Here is a 15,432-nt window from a genome sequence, read left to right on the forward strand (position 1 = left end):
GTCAATGACTCATAATCAGTTATGTGAAAGGCTGTTGATAGTAGTGTTTAACATGGAACAAAACAAGAGAGAAACTCACTCATTTTGGTGGCTGTCATCATTTGTCTAGATATGTACTGTTGTATCATCTTGTGGTGACATGATGCAGCAAGAGGACATGAGTGGGAACAAAACTGTATCTGAAACACATTTTTGTTCCAAGAAGATTAATCAAGCAAGTGTATATGGATGGAAAGATTGGAAAGGCTTTCTGCACCCCTATTTCTAGCAATGCCACCATTTAAACTTAAGTAGGATAGAAAATGTGTAATGTAAAAATAGACAAGAACTGGAGGGCCAGAGGTTCTTTAGAAATACCCAATTAAATATCCTGCATATAAAAAGATTAAGGCCATTCTTGAGAGAGAGAGAGACTTTGTAATAATATAGTATGTGTCATTTACCTTTTATATTATATATATATATATATATATATATACCAGTGTTAATATCCAGAGAGCCTTTTGGACATTACTTGTATACCTAAATTACTATACTCAGCTCTTATATACCAGGATGAGATGTGCCTTAGAAATACTTTATACAGAATTAGAAAGAATATGGATTCCATAATTCTGTCCATCTCTATAATGATTCATTACCATGGATCTCAGTATAGTATTTATTACACCTCTACCCCGATATAACGCTGTCCTCGGGAGCCAAAAAATCTTACCATGTTATAGGTGAAACTGCGTTATATCGAACTTACTTTGATCCACTGGAGCGTGCAGCCCTGCCCCCCGGAGCGCTGTTTTACCACATTATATCCAAATTCGTGTTTTATCGGGTCGTGTTATCATAGAATCATAGAATAACAGGGTTGGAAGGGACCTCAGGAGGTCATCTAGTCCAACCCCCTGCTCAAAGCAGGACCTATTCCCAACTAAATTATCCCGGCCAGGGCTTTGTCAAGCCTGATCTTAAAAACCTCTAAGGAAGGAGTAGGGGTAGAGGTGTATATGGTATCTATGTCTGAAACCAGCTTGACCAAAAGGACACAGAAAATATATGTTGGCCCAGAGTTGTCCTCAGCACTGCCATTTCCAGTCCCTGTTGATGTCTGTGGTCTTGTAGAAAATTCTCTGATCTTGATAATATTTTCTCTAGATCTTTCAAGTGGAAATAGAACTAGCAGGTTACTGAAAGTAGCACTATCCAATCCCTGACTGTGCAAAATAAACTGTTTGCTATGTATGTTTGAGTCAATTAAATTTGGTGTTTGAACTTCTTTGTTATCAGACGATTCAGACGAGAGCAGGGACCTTTGGAGGAGTGGGATAAATCATTAAGAACTTAAGAAACTCTCCTAATGGAGGATGTTTACTCAGATACATCTGAGGGAAGGGAAAAGAATGGAGACCTTTTGAAAGGAGACAGAGGTATTATGAATTCTTTATATCTAAGGTATGTTTTCAACAAAACCACATGCAGAATTAATTGGAATGAACAAGATTTCTTTGCAATGGGTAAATCTTGCAAATAATAAGGACATTAAACCTGTTAGTAAAAGATAGCTAACTTCAGACCACTTGCTGCCAAGGTCTGAACTAAAGATGAGGGCAGGCTAAAGTCAGAAGTTCCCAAACTTTTTTATAATGTGGACTACATGTTAACAAAGAGAGAGCCTTGTGGATACCTCCACTCCCATTCATGGTCAAATAATGCTGTGTCAACTACAGCATTACAAGGAAAAGGAATATTAAGAAATTATTGTTGCCCCTTTTTCCAACACTGTTGGTGTATTCTGACACTAGCATCTGCCCTCTGCTGAGCACTAGCAGATGTCTGAGGCCTTGCAGGTCAACTTTCCAGTGGAGGAGAAATCAGCGACATAAAGTCAAGGTAGAGTCTAAGTGTAACTTTTTTATTTTCACATCAGTCCTGAAACAAAGGTGGCCAAGCAGCATGCAGCCAATCCCTTCTTCCCAGAATCTCAGCCCAACACCAATGTCTGGTTCCCAGAGAGCATTGCTACCTCAAGAATGGACTCTAACCAGTGACCAACGCAGAAAACAAGCACCCCTGCTGCTTGCCCAGAACCCTCTCCAGCAGCCACTGCTTCCACACAAAACCTGCATAACAAAAACTAACAACACAGCATATCTTCCCAAGACCGAACATTTGCTGACATGAGAAGAAAAACTTGTGACTGTGTAAAACCGTGCCACCTGCTGCAACAGCATTTATGAATTCTTAATTGTCTTTAAAACGAGTTTAATCACACTGTCTGATTTTGCTTTTAAATTCATCTCCTCCTCTCTTCTATTCCATTCCTCTCTCCTCTGAATACTTCTTTTTTGTCTGGACCTCCTCTGCCCCGAACGTCACCTGCCAGCCACCTAGTTCTCTTCTCCCCCTGCCTTGGACTGGTTAGCTGATTCTCTTTTCTTCTGGACACTTCTCTCCTATTCCTCTTGTTACCTTGTTTAAAGTTGATTATACAGGGCTACCAGCTGTATAAGCAGGTGGAAGCAACAAGGACAGCCAGCACCAGGTGTCCAGCTACCAATCATGGTCCACCACTAGTCCGCAGACCACACTTTAGGAACCAGAGAGATAAGTATGAACATACTAAGAAAGATCTATTGCCATATGCTGACTTCTTCAAATTACTATAAATCAGGGATCTCTTGATTACACAGAAAGATGCTAGCCATGGAAGGAGACTGACAAAGTATTTGACCATAACAGAGATATCTCTTCCTACAGCTTCATGATAACATTTCATTGCACTTTTTGTCTTTCAGTATCACTGTATTTTTATGCTACGGGGGCTGTACACACATTGCTTATTGTCATACATAAATACATTTAAAATGTGGTGTCAGCAGGCATTACTATAATTTTCAAACAAGAAGAAAATCCCTTGGGATTTGTATATATACATTCTGGAAACTTTGTGTATCTGGCCAATGGGACCTTATTCACAGGAACAGCAGTTTGCTTTTTACAGAGGCTTGCTGGTCAGGGAGGAAAAAAAATCAGGTTAGAATCTGTCAAACTCAATTTTCTTCTTAGTTTTACTGATTAATTTTATTTTTCAACATGGATTTTCCTCTCATCTTTTACCCACTGGCTGTACAGGCTTGGGAGTATACACATGCACAGTTTCAGCTAATTGTCAAACACATGATTGTTTGATCCTTAAATGGAAACTGAAATTCATGAACAAATGATAAATTAAACAGAGGTTGCAGCTATTTCTGCTCTTTCACAGAACCCACAATGTTGGCTTTTACATCAAATTGATAATTTGGTAAATAAAGTCAGCAGTACTTTATTGTATTTACTCAGGTTGCCTGAGAAGATTTTCCTGCCTGAAAAAATAACTCTGTTGACATAGCTGTTATTTCTGCTGCTGGGTTGCTTCACTTCCCACACATTAACAGTCACAAGTAATACGTTATAGCAATGAAACTGGCTGAGCTTCCTTCATTGTGCATGTGGACACAGCATTAAATAATGGCCCAGCTACCCAGAGATTACATTTAAAGGAGAATTCTGCTATTTACTTGCATGGAGACAAAAGCTCTGTGAAACAGAACCTTGAAAACAGTTTGTGGGGAAATGTAACTTAAAATGGGTGGTATGATTTGGCCCACAATTTTTAGTTTTTACTTTTGTATTAAGTATACATTCAAATTGTTAAGTAAAAAGAGAGAGTCCACACAAATCAGTAACTTCTTTAAATATTCCACTGAAAAAATAAAAGGTAAAGAACATATCAAACCAAATATACTTCTCTTTCTTATCTTAATAGCACCATAAGCTTTGCCTGTGTATATATATACACATTTGCATTGCTAATGTGCCTACTATTGTAGTGCCAAGGTGTTATCTACACATCCCTACAACCAGTTAGATTGAATTCATACAGTTTTAGAATATAAAAACTTGGGAACAGCAACAAACAAAACTTTTACAGTTCCCAGCAAAGAACAATTGTGAACCCAATGGGGCAGACGAGAGATTGACATGTAGAGACTCTTTCTATGCCAGTAATGAAAATATGAAGTAAGCAAAGAAAGATATTTCTTTAAATTGTCAGAAATGCTGAAAGACTTTCCATTAAAGAGTGAAGGAGCATAATCGTTTGTGTATGTTGATTCAAAAGAAAACTTGTGCATAACTCTGTGGGCAAGGAAAGAGTGGTAGAAATAACAACAGGCTACAGCCTTTAGCAGCCTGCTCCCAGATCAGGAATAAACAGCAATAACAAATAGGGGATAAATCCTGAATGCATTATGAAGCACTATTCCAAGCAGATGCTTAATATAATGTATACCTCTGGCAGAGACCTGAGATTTCTATCCAAAATATTTCTGTAGTTCCGAAACTGTGGTCAATGGAATACTTTCTGGTGGTCCACAGAAAGCTGTTTGGACACATAGGCCCAGATCCTCTGAATTAATTAGGAGTTAGGTGCCTAAATACATCAACCTTTGAGGATCTGGGCCATAGTGATGGCTCTCTTCTTTGTTTCTAATGTCTATATCACATTTAAAGAAGCTAAAGTTACATTAGGTATTTTCTTAATATTTCTTTTCCATTAAAGCAATATAGAAGCCACAGGGATATTATTTGATTGCAAATGGGAGGACGGGTAGTCCACCCACCCACTCATGAATGCGAGGGAAATTGGTCATGAGATAATCTCTCTATTAAGATATAGTAGTCTGCACTATGAAAATGTTTGAGAACCCATGCTTTATTTGCATCACGAGTGTTGTCAAAGTGTAACAGGGACCAAAGTGCCTCATATATCTCTGTCATATCTCCTTGAAGGTTTATGCACTGTTTCTCCTCATCACTTTTTAATGGAAAATCTTTTATCATTTCTGGAAATTTGACAAAATACTTGTCTCACACTTTGGGACATTGGAGTAGAAAGTGTCTCTCCATCTCAATCTCTTCTGTCACATTGGTTGCACATTGGTTACTCTCTGAGTTTGCACTGTACCCTGTGTCTCTCAATTTCTAACATTAGTTTATAGTCACCCACTTTGTATTTGAAGAGAGACTGCTAGCGTGATGGTTCTGTATAGAGATCTGTAGCCATCTGTCTTTTTATTTTTGATTTGTTCTTCCCAGAGATTAGCATAGTTGGTTTTTATTTTTTAATTTTTTGAGCTAATTATTTTACCATCACTCAATTTCAAGTGGGATTGTCTGTTAATCTGGAGGAATAGTGTGTTAATGCCTTGGAATGCTATAGTTGAGTGGATTATTGTGAGGGGGTAGTCTGCCCTTAAAGGCAGTAGGGCCTAGTTGTTAACCCACCGTGACACTTGGTATGGCCTTTTAAGGATTTGAACCTAAAGGGGGACAGACATAGAGAGGAAGAGGTCGTAGGAAGGATTAGTGGTTAGAAGAAATACAGGGACCAGGAGCCTGGCAGAGTAAGTGAGGCTAGGCCCACCTCTTCCCCCAACTAATTGGGTATAACTATGGGAAGAGGAGCAGCATAAAGGCTGCCTCCTGCCTCAGAATAGGGTAGGACTAGGGGATCAGCTGGGCTGGGGCTGGATGGGAAGGCTGTACTAGCTGAGCTATACTTTGAGGGGAGATGGAAGATATAATGAAGAATACTGAAACCAGTCTAGAAAATTACGAAGGAGATAGCAGAGAGGAAGACAGGTCCAGGGCCGGCTCCAGCGTTTTTGCCGCCCCAAGTGGAAAAAAAGAAAAGAAAAGAAAAGCCGTGATCAGCTCTACCGCCGCCGCTTCATTCTTCAGCAGCAATTTGGCGGTGGGTCCTTCCCTCTGAGAGGAACTGAGGGACTCACCACCGAATTGCTGCTGAAGACCTGGACATGCTGCCCCTTCCCGTTGGCCGCCCCGGGCATCTGCTTGCTGCGCTGGTGCCTGGAGCTGGCCCTGGACAGGTCACAGGTTAGGAAAAAGAAAAGGGTAGACATGCCAGAGCTAGAAGAAGCAACAGCAGGCAGAAGGACAGGAAAGAGAAAAGAGAATAATCTGTTATAATAATGAAATCACTAGTCAAGGATGTGAAGATAGGGGATATAAGCCCTCTGAAAGTGGCAAAGTGGATTTAAAAAGCGCTGGAGACATAAAAAGAGCTAGAAAACTGCCAGGAGGAGGCCTATTAATCAAATGCAAAAGCAAGGAACAAATGGGGAAACTATTAAAGATTAAAATGCTAGGAAAACTGAAAGTAAGCTGCCAACTGCCTAAGTATCTGACAGAGACAAGAGAAGTTGTATATCTATCAAAATGACTGAAGAGGAAGTAAAACAAGGCATAGGGGATGATAAGGTACTATGTGTTGAGTGGCTAGGAGGGGAAAGAAAGCCATCCACGGCTATGCTAGTTGCATTTAAAGGAGAAACCTTCCCGGATAGGATATCAGATTTTTCAGACAAATCCATATATCTCACCCCCGGTCAGGTGCTACTGATGCCAAAGGTTTGGACATATGGCAAATGTATGAAAAGGAAAAATTAGATGCAGTAAATGTGGAGGGGAGCACTCCTATAACAATTGTGTGGAAAAGTCAGAATTAAAGCTTAACAACTGTGAAGGAAAGTGCAGTGCAGCATATGGAGTCTGCACAACTGCAAAGCAAATGAGAGACATAGAAACAACGAAAGTTAAAATTTTCATACGCATACGTTACTGGAAGACAATCTAAGACCGGAAGAGGAAAGGAAACTCAGTAAGGAGAAAGAGATAAACACACAACAGAATAAATCAAACGATATAATGAGTGATACAGGGAAAACAGAAGATGTATTATGTATAGCCAAAAATCAAAGTAATAAATTGCATGTCACAGACAGGGAAAAAATATAGCAAATTAAAATTATAGTTAAAGCAGCAGAAAAGTACCTACATGTTAGCAACTTATCAGTAGAATGACTCCATGCTTTTTAAGTGAAGGAAATACTGAAGGATAAATAGAATGGTATGGTACTATTTACTGCTGAAATGCTCAGAGCCTAATAGCACATGGACAGGAACTAAAGAAAAATATCCTTGATAAGGCTACTAAACCTGGTATCATTTGCATACAAGAAACAGGGTTAATAGGAAAACTAAATTTCAGAATCCTGGGATATGGCATCTATAGGCAAAACAGAGAAATGGGAAGGTGATGAGTATATACATTCATTAAGGAAAACCTAAATTATCTTGAAATTGAGGTTAAGAAACTAAATATAAAGTATAATACTATCGAGATCCCAATGCAAAATAAATCTGCATCTTTGAGAAAACCAGGAATTAAAGATTTGACAGAGATAGCTGAAGATGCAACAGGTCCATATATTATATGTGGAGATCTAAACTGCCATAACATAATGTGGGGACGTGTTAAAAATGATAAGAGCAGCAAATGTCTAGAACAATTCATTGATGAAAATAATTAATTCACCGAGTGATGGTACACCCACTAAGTTTAATGCAGCCAATGGAAATTTCTCCCGTCTAGACCTGGGAATTGTGTCCCCAGTGCAGCTGGAAAGTCAACAAAGAGGAAGGAATGGGAAGTGATCACTTTCCTGTACTTATAGTATATCACAGTAAAGGCAATGTTGAGGATGGAGGAAGGCCCCCTACTTGGAATATTTAAAAAAAGCAAACTGTTTTAAAACAAAGTAGTGAAAATATTAATGAACAATGTATAAGTGATGACACTGCAGAGTCTGGTAGCCATAAGGGAATCATGATGGCTGCAAAATTACCTATACCTAAGATATCAAGTCAACCTAAAAAGGTAGAAACAATGTACCATGAGGGAATGAGGAGTGTAAAAAGCAATTAAAGAAAGGAACAAGGTATATAAGAAAGTGAAAAATACAATGAATTATGTGGACTTAATGAAATATAAAAGAAACAAGGCAAGTGCACAAAGGTTATTAAAAAGGGGGAAAAAAGAAAACTGGAGACAGTTCTGTGAGAAAAATGCCACTCACCTGCCTCAACAGCTGGGGGAACTTGATGGGGCCAGAGGTGAAAGGGAGACAGTCCCAGCAGCAAGAGATGGAGACACTGGCAAAAGACAGTAGGTAACTCCTCCTCCCAGGAGTCTCTGGGACCCATTGGCTAGCTGAGGGAGAAGGGTGCTGATTGGCCAGCATTCCCCAGCTCTGAGAATTTAATCTGGTACAGGGGCCATGTGGAACCTCTTTCAGCTCCATTCCAGCAGCCCCACCTGATCTAGGAATGAGAATCCGGCCAGAGAGATGCTGCAGGTCTAGCAAATCACCTGTTTGGGGGGCCAGGAAGCATTTTTCTCTCCCATGGGCCTATTGGCAGAAGACCAGGGAGTTTTTTGCTTTCCTTATAGAACTTTCCTCCCCAGTAAGTTAAGTAGGGATGTGCTTAGTACCTACTTGAGATATTGGGGTTGAGCTGTTTATTTGTTGCAACTTGCAGCCAGTTTCCCGTGTGATTAAAAGAATACAATGAATGTTCCCAGAGGTAAAAGACCTGGGATTATGGTGGTGTCCCTTGGGCTTTTGGGATAGGGTGACACCTTTTGGCCTTTGCAAGCCATGGTCAGATCTTGTGGCCCTCGTGGGCCAAGGTCCTCACCTTTCTGCACCCTCTGTCCCACACACTGTGTGTGTGAGGGGAGGGTGCTAGGACCAGGGCCGGCTCCAGCTTTTTTGCCGTCCCAAGCGGCAAAGAGAAAAAAAAAGAAAAAGAAAAAAAAGCTGCCATCGGCACCACTTCAGCGGCTGCTCTACCATGCCACTTCATTCTTTGGTGGCAATTCCACGGCCGGTCCTTCCCTCTGAGAGGGACTGAGGGACTCGCTGCCGAATTGCCGCCGAAGATTCAGACGTGCCGCCCCAAGCACCTGCTTCCTGTGCGGGTGCCTGGAGCTGGCCCTGGCTAGGACTCGCAGAAAGCTGAGTTCTGGTGGGGTATGCTGGGGAAAGCCTATCCTGAGTTATGGATTATATGGTAAGGAGTCCTGCAACCCCTGCATTTGAACAAATGAAATGCCTGCTACAGGAGAGTATCTGTGATGGTCAGGTAGTGCCCCTCTCCTGTGTTAAAGTTTAATAAAAGCTGCAGCTTGCCACTTAATTCTATGCATGTGTCTGTCATCATTTTGCCACTGTGCTCACATCAATAAAAACGATTCTAAAACATCAGAGGTATATAGGCAGATTACGACAATGAATGGAATACCAACTAAGAGCAATTCTATAACAGGCCTCATTGTAGAAGGCTAAGAGATAAAAAGCTCTAATGAAGAAAAAGTGGAAGTCCTAGGCAGAAATATTCCACAACATTATTTGTGCTGAAAATCAGATTATACAAATCCATGTGAGAGGAAAAAATAATTAAAGAGCCTCATGAGCACACGAGGAGGAGTCAGGAAAATGAGGACGCAATATTAAATGAGGAAACTTCAAAGAGCTGTAGCTAAAAGCAAAAACTGCATGAGGCAAGGATGGCATATGCAATGAAATGCTAAAACATCTGAATGAAGTGAATTTGAAAATACTGCAAAAACTGTACAACAATATATGGGGGAAAGGGTGAGCTACCAGCGGAGTGGAAACATGTTTGTAGTTGCAGTGTGGAAACCAAGTAAACTGCAAACAAGACTTGATGCCTACAGGCCAATTGCTGTTACATCATGTATGGATAAAGCCCTGGAGAGAATGGTGTCTGAAAGATTAACAATATATTTACAGAGAAATGGATTTATAGACAATGTGCAAATTGGGTTCAGGAGGGGAACAAGTACAGTTGATCATATAGTAAGATTAGAAACAGAAGCACAAAATGTTTGAGAAATAATGAATACAAGATGGTAGCTTTCCTGGATATGGAAGCAACATATAATACATTATGGAGAGAGGGCTTATTGCATAAAATAGCACTCCTGGGCATAAACAAAAGAATATGTAAGTGGATAAAGGATTTCTTTAAGTAAAAGAACTATGCAGATTAGAGTGGAGAAAGCTTCTCTGGCATATATATAGTCACAAATGGCATTCCACAGGGGAGTGTCATCACCCCTACCCTATTCAACATAATGATAAACAATCTCCCAGACAGGATGAGTGCAGGAACAAGCATTCCCTTGTTTGTAGATTTCTGCACCATATGGGTCAAAACAAAAATAGCTGAGAAGCAAATAAATTAAATACTTAGGGAAAGTGTGGAACAGAGCAATGTGGGGCTTTAAATGTTCAATTTGCAAAACTAAAGCAATGATGATTGTAAGCTGTCTCTATAAGGACAGAAAATAGGTGTAGTTAAAACTATGAATTCCTGGGTGTGCCATTTAATAGCAAGCTAACATGGAAATATCACATTGAAAATATTGTTGATAAATGTGCTGGTAAAGTCACAGGTCTAGAATCCAGAGTTGTACGGCTACTAGGTATTTGACTGCACCAGGCTGCCACTTAGCAGTTGTAAATACATTTGTTTCCACTTCCTGTGACCCACTCTGGACACAGACCCTGGGATAGTCTACCTCAAAAGTTTGACAGACAGCAGCCCTATGGAACCTGATTGGCTCCCCACGCTATATAAACCCAATGGGCATTCTAGGAAGTGTCCAGGTAATAATGTGGATCTTCTGTAGCTGCTTCTTGCTCTTGAATTCTTGGCTTGATTTGGACTTTGCCTTCCAACTCAGACCCTGTAATCTCAGTTGGACTGTGACCCATGGTATTGACCCTGGCCAAAATCTAGGGTTGCCAACTCTCTGCAGAAAATGGAACACCCTTGCCCTGCCCTGAGGCCCCGCCCCTGACCCACCCATTCTCCAAGGCCCTGCCCCTGCTCGCTCCATCTCCCCTCTCTCCCTTGCTCTCCCCAACCCTCACTCACTCGTTCATTTTCACCGGTCTGGGGAAAGGGGGTTGAGGTGCAGAAGGCGCTGCAGGCTGGGACGGGGTTAGGGTGCAGGAAGGTGTATGGGGTGCAGGCTCTGGGAGGAAGTTTTGGTGCAGGAGGGGGCTTAGGAGGTTGGGGTGGTTCTGGGAGGGAGTTAGGGTGAGGGAGGGGGGGTGAGGACTGGATCAGGGAGTTGGGATGCAGGAGGGAGTATGGGGTGTGGGCTCTGGGGAGCACTTACCTTAGGCAGCTCCCGGAAGCAGCCGGCATGTCCCTGCAGCCCCTAGGCGGAGGTGCATCCAGACAGCTCTACACGCTGCCCACACTTGCAGGCCCCACCCTCGCAGCTCCCATTGGCCGGGAACCAAGGCCAATGGGAGCTGTGGAACCGGTGCTCGAGGCCTTTGTATCAGTTTAAAGTTCAGACCTAAGCGCCGAATTTTGTCAAAATGTTTTGAAAAATCTGTAAGGCAGGCCACTATTTTTCATTGGCAAGTACCTTGGATTTGTTTACTGCTGTGTTTTAGAGTTTAAATAATTATATTATCTGGCCATATGATTTCTTCAGCTTGAGTTTATGGGATTTCCTTCAGTTTTTATGTTTACATTGGTTTGCCTAATAGAGTTTGGTACACTATATTCTGAGTGGTTTTATGAGAATGTCAGTTTGCTTTTAGCTTTTCAAGTTGGATTTCCTCTGGGGTTTTGTTTGTTTGTTTTTGTTTTTTCGAAGTTTCTATCCAGATTTTACTATTCTGGATTCCTAGATTTTGTTTATATTTATTGGGTTTGAAATTTTTTTGTATATAATTTATTATTGGATATAATTTTGTTTCTAGGTTTGTCTGGTATTTGTTTCTATCGATTTTTTTTTTGGTTTGTGTCAAGTTTCTTATTCAGATAATTCAGATAATTGATTTGAAATTTCTCAGTGTTTCATGCTGAACATTGCATAGATTTTCTGTGTATTTTTGACTGGGTGAGTCCTTTACTTTGCTGAGTTTTTTTGACAGTCCGAGTCAAAGAACTTTTCTTGTTTTCTCCCTCTTTCTGAGCAACAGTTCTGGATCTGATTCTGAGGGTGGGATTGCTTTGTGATACTGTTCAGGGGTTTGTAGGTTTTTTATTTTTTTAGTAGCAAGATTGATGTCCATGTCTGTGCAGGGATGTATCTGTCTGGAGTTCTAGGGATGGCATTGTCAGCGTCCCTTCATAATTCTCCTGTGTTCCCATAAAAGCTTCTTTGGGGGTCTATGCAGGTTGGTTGGCGCTGGAGAGGTTGGCAGCACCGGCAGAGTCTGTCGGAGAAGGAACTTCTTTGAAGCTGATCTCTGTCCGCTTTACCCTGTGGGATGTGAGGTGCCCCTTCCCTGTGGCCCGGGGCAAAGCATTAGGCTGGTGCCTTGCTCGGTAGAAGGCGCGGACGCTGGGACGCTTCCTTCCCCTGCTCTGTGCGGGGGCGGGCCCCAGCCCATGGAGGCCCGTCGCCTTGTGCTGGGGGCGGGTGCTGTGTGCTTGGGGCGGTGTCCTCGCAGGCCAGTTCCTGGTTGAGCGGCGGAGCAGGCGGCGGCATGCTGAGGCGGCCGGGGCACGGGCTGGGCTCAGCGCGGCTCCCGCTACTCCTGTGCTGGCTGCGCCTCTGCCTGGCCGGCAGCGCGGCGGCCCCACACCTGGTGGTGGTGCTGGCGGATGACCTGGGCTGGCACGACGTGGGCTGGCACGACTCCCTCATCCGCACCCCGCAGCTGGATGCGCTGGGGGCGGGCGGGGTGCGGCTGGAGCGCTACTACACGCAGCCCCTGTGCACCCCGTCCCGCAGCCAGCTGCTCACCGGCAGGTACCAGGTAGGGCAGCAAACCCGGTCCCAGCGCCGCCTGGGCAGCCCCCAAGCCTAGCGGGGGCTCCGGGGGTGGGCAGGGACTCCCTGGAGTTGGCGGCGTGTGGCACTGGCTTGTCCTTCAGCTACCTTGGCGGGAGGGCCCCGCATTGGGGCGCAAGCAAGGGCGGGGGGCCGGGCGTAGGCGCCTCTCCCGACCCCTCTAAGACCTGCAAGTCTGTCAAAGTTGTTACCGAGGGCCGTGGTGCTGCTGCCCCCTGGCTGGCAGCGTCAGGTGCCTTCCCCCGCCCCAACCAAGGGTGACGCTTTGAAAAGCTCCTAAGCCCCATTGATTGTAGGGCTACCTTGTTAAAGGTAGTTAGGCAGCTGAAGATGCAGGGAGGCACCTCATGGGGGTTTTGAAAGGCCCAAATGACTTTTAGACAATGGGATTTAGGCTCCTGAAAAATTTACCCTGAGTTCTCTGAATACATTATCTAAGCCCGACAGAACTAATGGAAATTATTATTTTTTTAGAGCCATGTACAGAGGAGGAAAGCCCAAATTCCTGTGAGGGTCTGTTATCTTTTAGTAATGGATCATACTCATTTGGATGGGAGAGCCCTCTAGTGGGTTCTTGTAGTGTCTCCTTTTGCATGGTGGCAGGATTGTATTATAATAGACCAGTATGGGCAACAATTTTTGCAGGGGGGCTGCTCCACAAATTTTGGTAAGTTGTCGTGGGCCGCACATTTCTACTATATTAATAGAAAGAGTGAAGGATCTGGGAGGGAGTTTGGGTGCAGGAGGGAGCTCTGGGCTGGTACAGAGTGTTGGGGTGCAGGAGAGAGTGAGGGGTGTGGCCTCTGGGAGGGAGTTTGGTACAGGAGGAGGCTCTGGGTTGGGACAGGGGATTGGGGTTGCAGGGTCTGAGAAGAAGTTTGGGTGCAGGAGGAAGTTCTGACCTGGTGCAGGAGGGGAGGCGAGGTGCAGGCTGTGGCCCGGAGGCACTTACCACAGGTGGCTCCCAGTCAGCAGTGCAGCAGGGCTCAGGCAGGCTGCAGCTAGCTGCTGCTGGCATGTCTCTGGGGCGTGCCCCTTGAGGGGGAGAGCGGCAGCGGGTCTCCGTGTGCTGCCTGCCCCCGCAGCTCCCATTGGCCAGTTTCCGGCCAATGGGAGCTGTGAGGACGGTGCTGGGGGCAGACGAAGTGCATGAAGCCACCTCCTCCCCTCTCCCCACAGGGGCGTGCAGAGATGTGCCAGCAGCCAGCTGCTTCCGGGAGCAGCATGGGGTCACAGCAGGCAGGCAGCCTGCCTGAGCACCCCCCTCTGCCACGGGACTTTTAGGGTCCCGGACTCGGAGATCGCGAGGGGGCAGAGGAGACCGGACAGAAATGTTAGTCATGGCGGGACAGACAGGCCATATTTTGCCCACCGCTGTAGTTGATGCTTGTTAGTAGCAACATATCAGTGCCTTTTGCTATCTTACTCCTAAGTGGCTATTGCTGTTATGGAGAGTGTCGACAAATCACAGTAGGGAAAGTGTTTCCAGGGGAATGTTGTTTGTAAGCAGCAATTGCTCTTACAAGGTGTTGCTGCAACCAAGCATGTACTGTATGGCCTAAACTTGTCAGGTGTGTATCTAGCCTAGTACTGTGTATGATTGGTGGTGGTGATGCTGCCCAATCAAGAGATCTTAACTTTTTGCTTGTCAGCAAGACCATACCATAGTAGGTTCCCATGTAAAGTACATTCCCCAAGCAAAAAAATTCTGTAATGTAAAAGCTCTGAGCTCTTCAGATTGCATATAAACTTGAGTACATTTTCTGATACCTTCTTACAGTAGGACTGAAAGAATTGTTTTGTCAGAATTACTTGTCCTTTCAAATATCTATTCTGGTTAGGTTATTGTTTTATATACAGTGCTCATCACTGTAGAAGTTAAGTGCCTTTGAAACTTTAAAAGAAAAACAAAGATCCAATAGTGCAAATATTTGATTTAGTGATGTGATCCCTACTGACATTTCCAGAATGGTGACATTTGTGTGCTGTTTGTTTTCCATTTTGTAAGTCACCTGGAGAGAGGGATATATGTATTTATAGGCTAGGTAACTAATGTATATTAAACAGTCATCTGCACACTGGTTAATTCACTGTTGGCTTAGCTATGTTAGAAAAATGGACTAATGGTAGTGAACACACTCCATTTAGCTTTGACCTTTTTTCTAATGTGGATGTTACAACACATTTTACTTCAACTGAATAGGTCAAAGTATACCCTATACACCTGAATTTTGGTAAAAGATGTATCATGTCTGTATAAGGAAAAAGGTCAAAACTAGCTAATACTCCCTGACCTATCCCTGAGCTGTTATTGTAACAAAAAACAAACTACAACACTCTCTTTCCACCCGGATCCATCACATTGTCCTACCAGGGAATTTGAATATGTGATGGTGTGGAGCAGGCAGGGAGAGGAACAGAGAGAAGACAGGTTTGAGAGGAGCAGAGGCAGTCCCATGGTTCTTTAGTCATCCCTGGCCTGGACTCGGGATTTATGTAAACCTCTACCTTCCGAAGCACTGGGAGCTTGGCTGGGCATAGGTAATGTGCCATTGGCTGCCCCAGCCTATCATGCACACAAACCTCCTTTGTAACTGGACGTGCTATCCTAACAAGGGGTATATATTGCATAGAGAGACTGATCTCTGACTTCCTTCCCCCTATCTCCCAACTCGGAGTCA

The 15,432-nt window shown here is 43.6% G+C and overlaps 1 protein-coding gene across 2 annotated transcripts in view; it reads left to right on the top strand.

The window, feature by feature from the left end:
* The first annotated feature begins 12,402 nt into the window (after positions 1-12,402).
* ARSB (arylsulfatase B) overlaps positions 12,403-15,432 on the top strand; it is a 96,410-nt gene continuing 93,380 nt past the window's right edge. Inside the window, exon 1 of one of the 2 annotated variants that reach the window (XM_039544884.1) lies at positions 12,403-12,716. In XM_039544884.1, coding sequence (XP_039400818.1) covers positions 12,444-12,716 — 273 coding nt within the window. In that variant the 5' untranslated portion in view covers positions 12,403-12,443. The remainder of the gene's footprint in view (positions 12,717-15,432) is intronic. The other variant, XM_039544883.1, reaches the window with a different exon arrangement.

Source organism: Mauremys reevesii, linkage group 6 (genome assembly GCF_016161935.1).
Source record: "Mauremys reevesii isolate NIE-2019 linkage group 6, ASM1616193v1, whole genome shotgun sequence".
NCBI classification, from domain to species: Eukaryota; Metazoa; Chordata; order Testudines; family Geoemydidae; genus Mauremys; species Mauremys reevesii.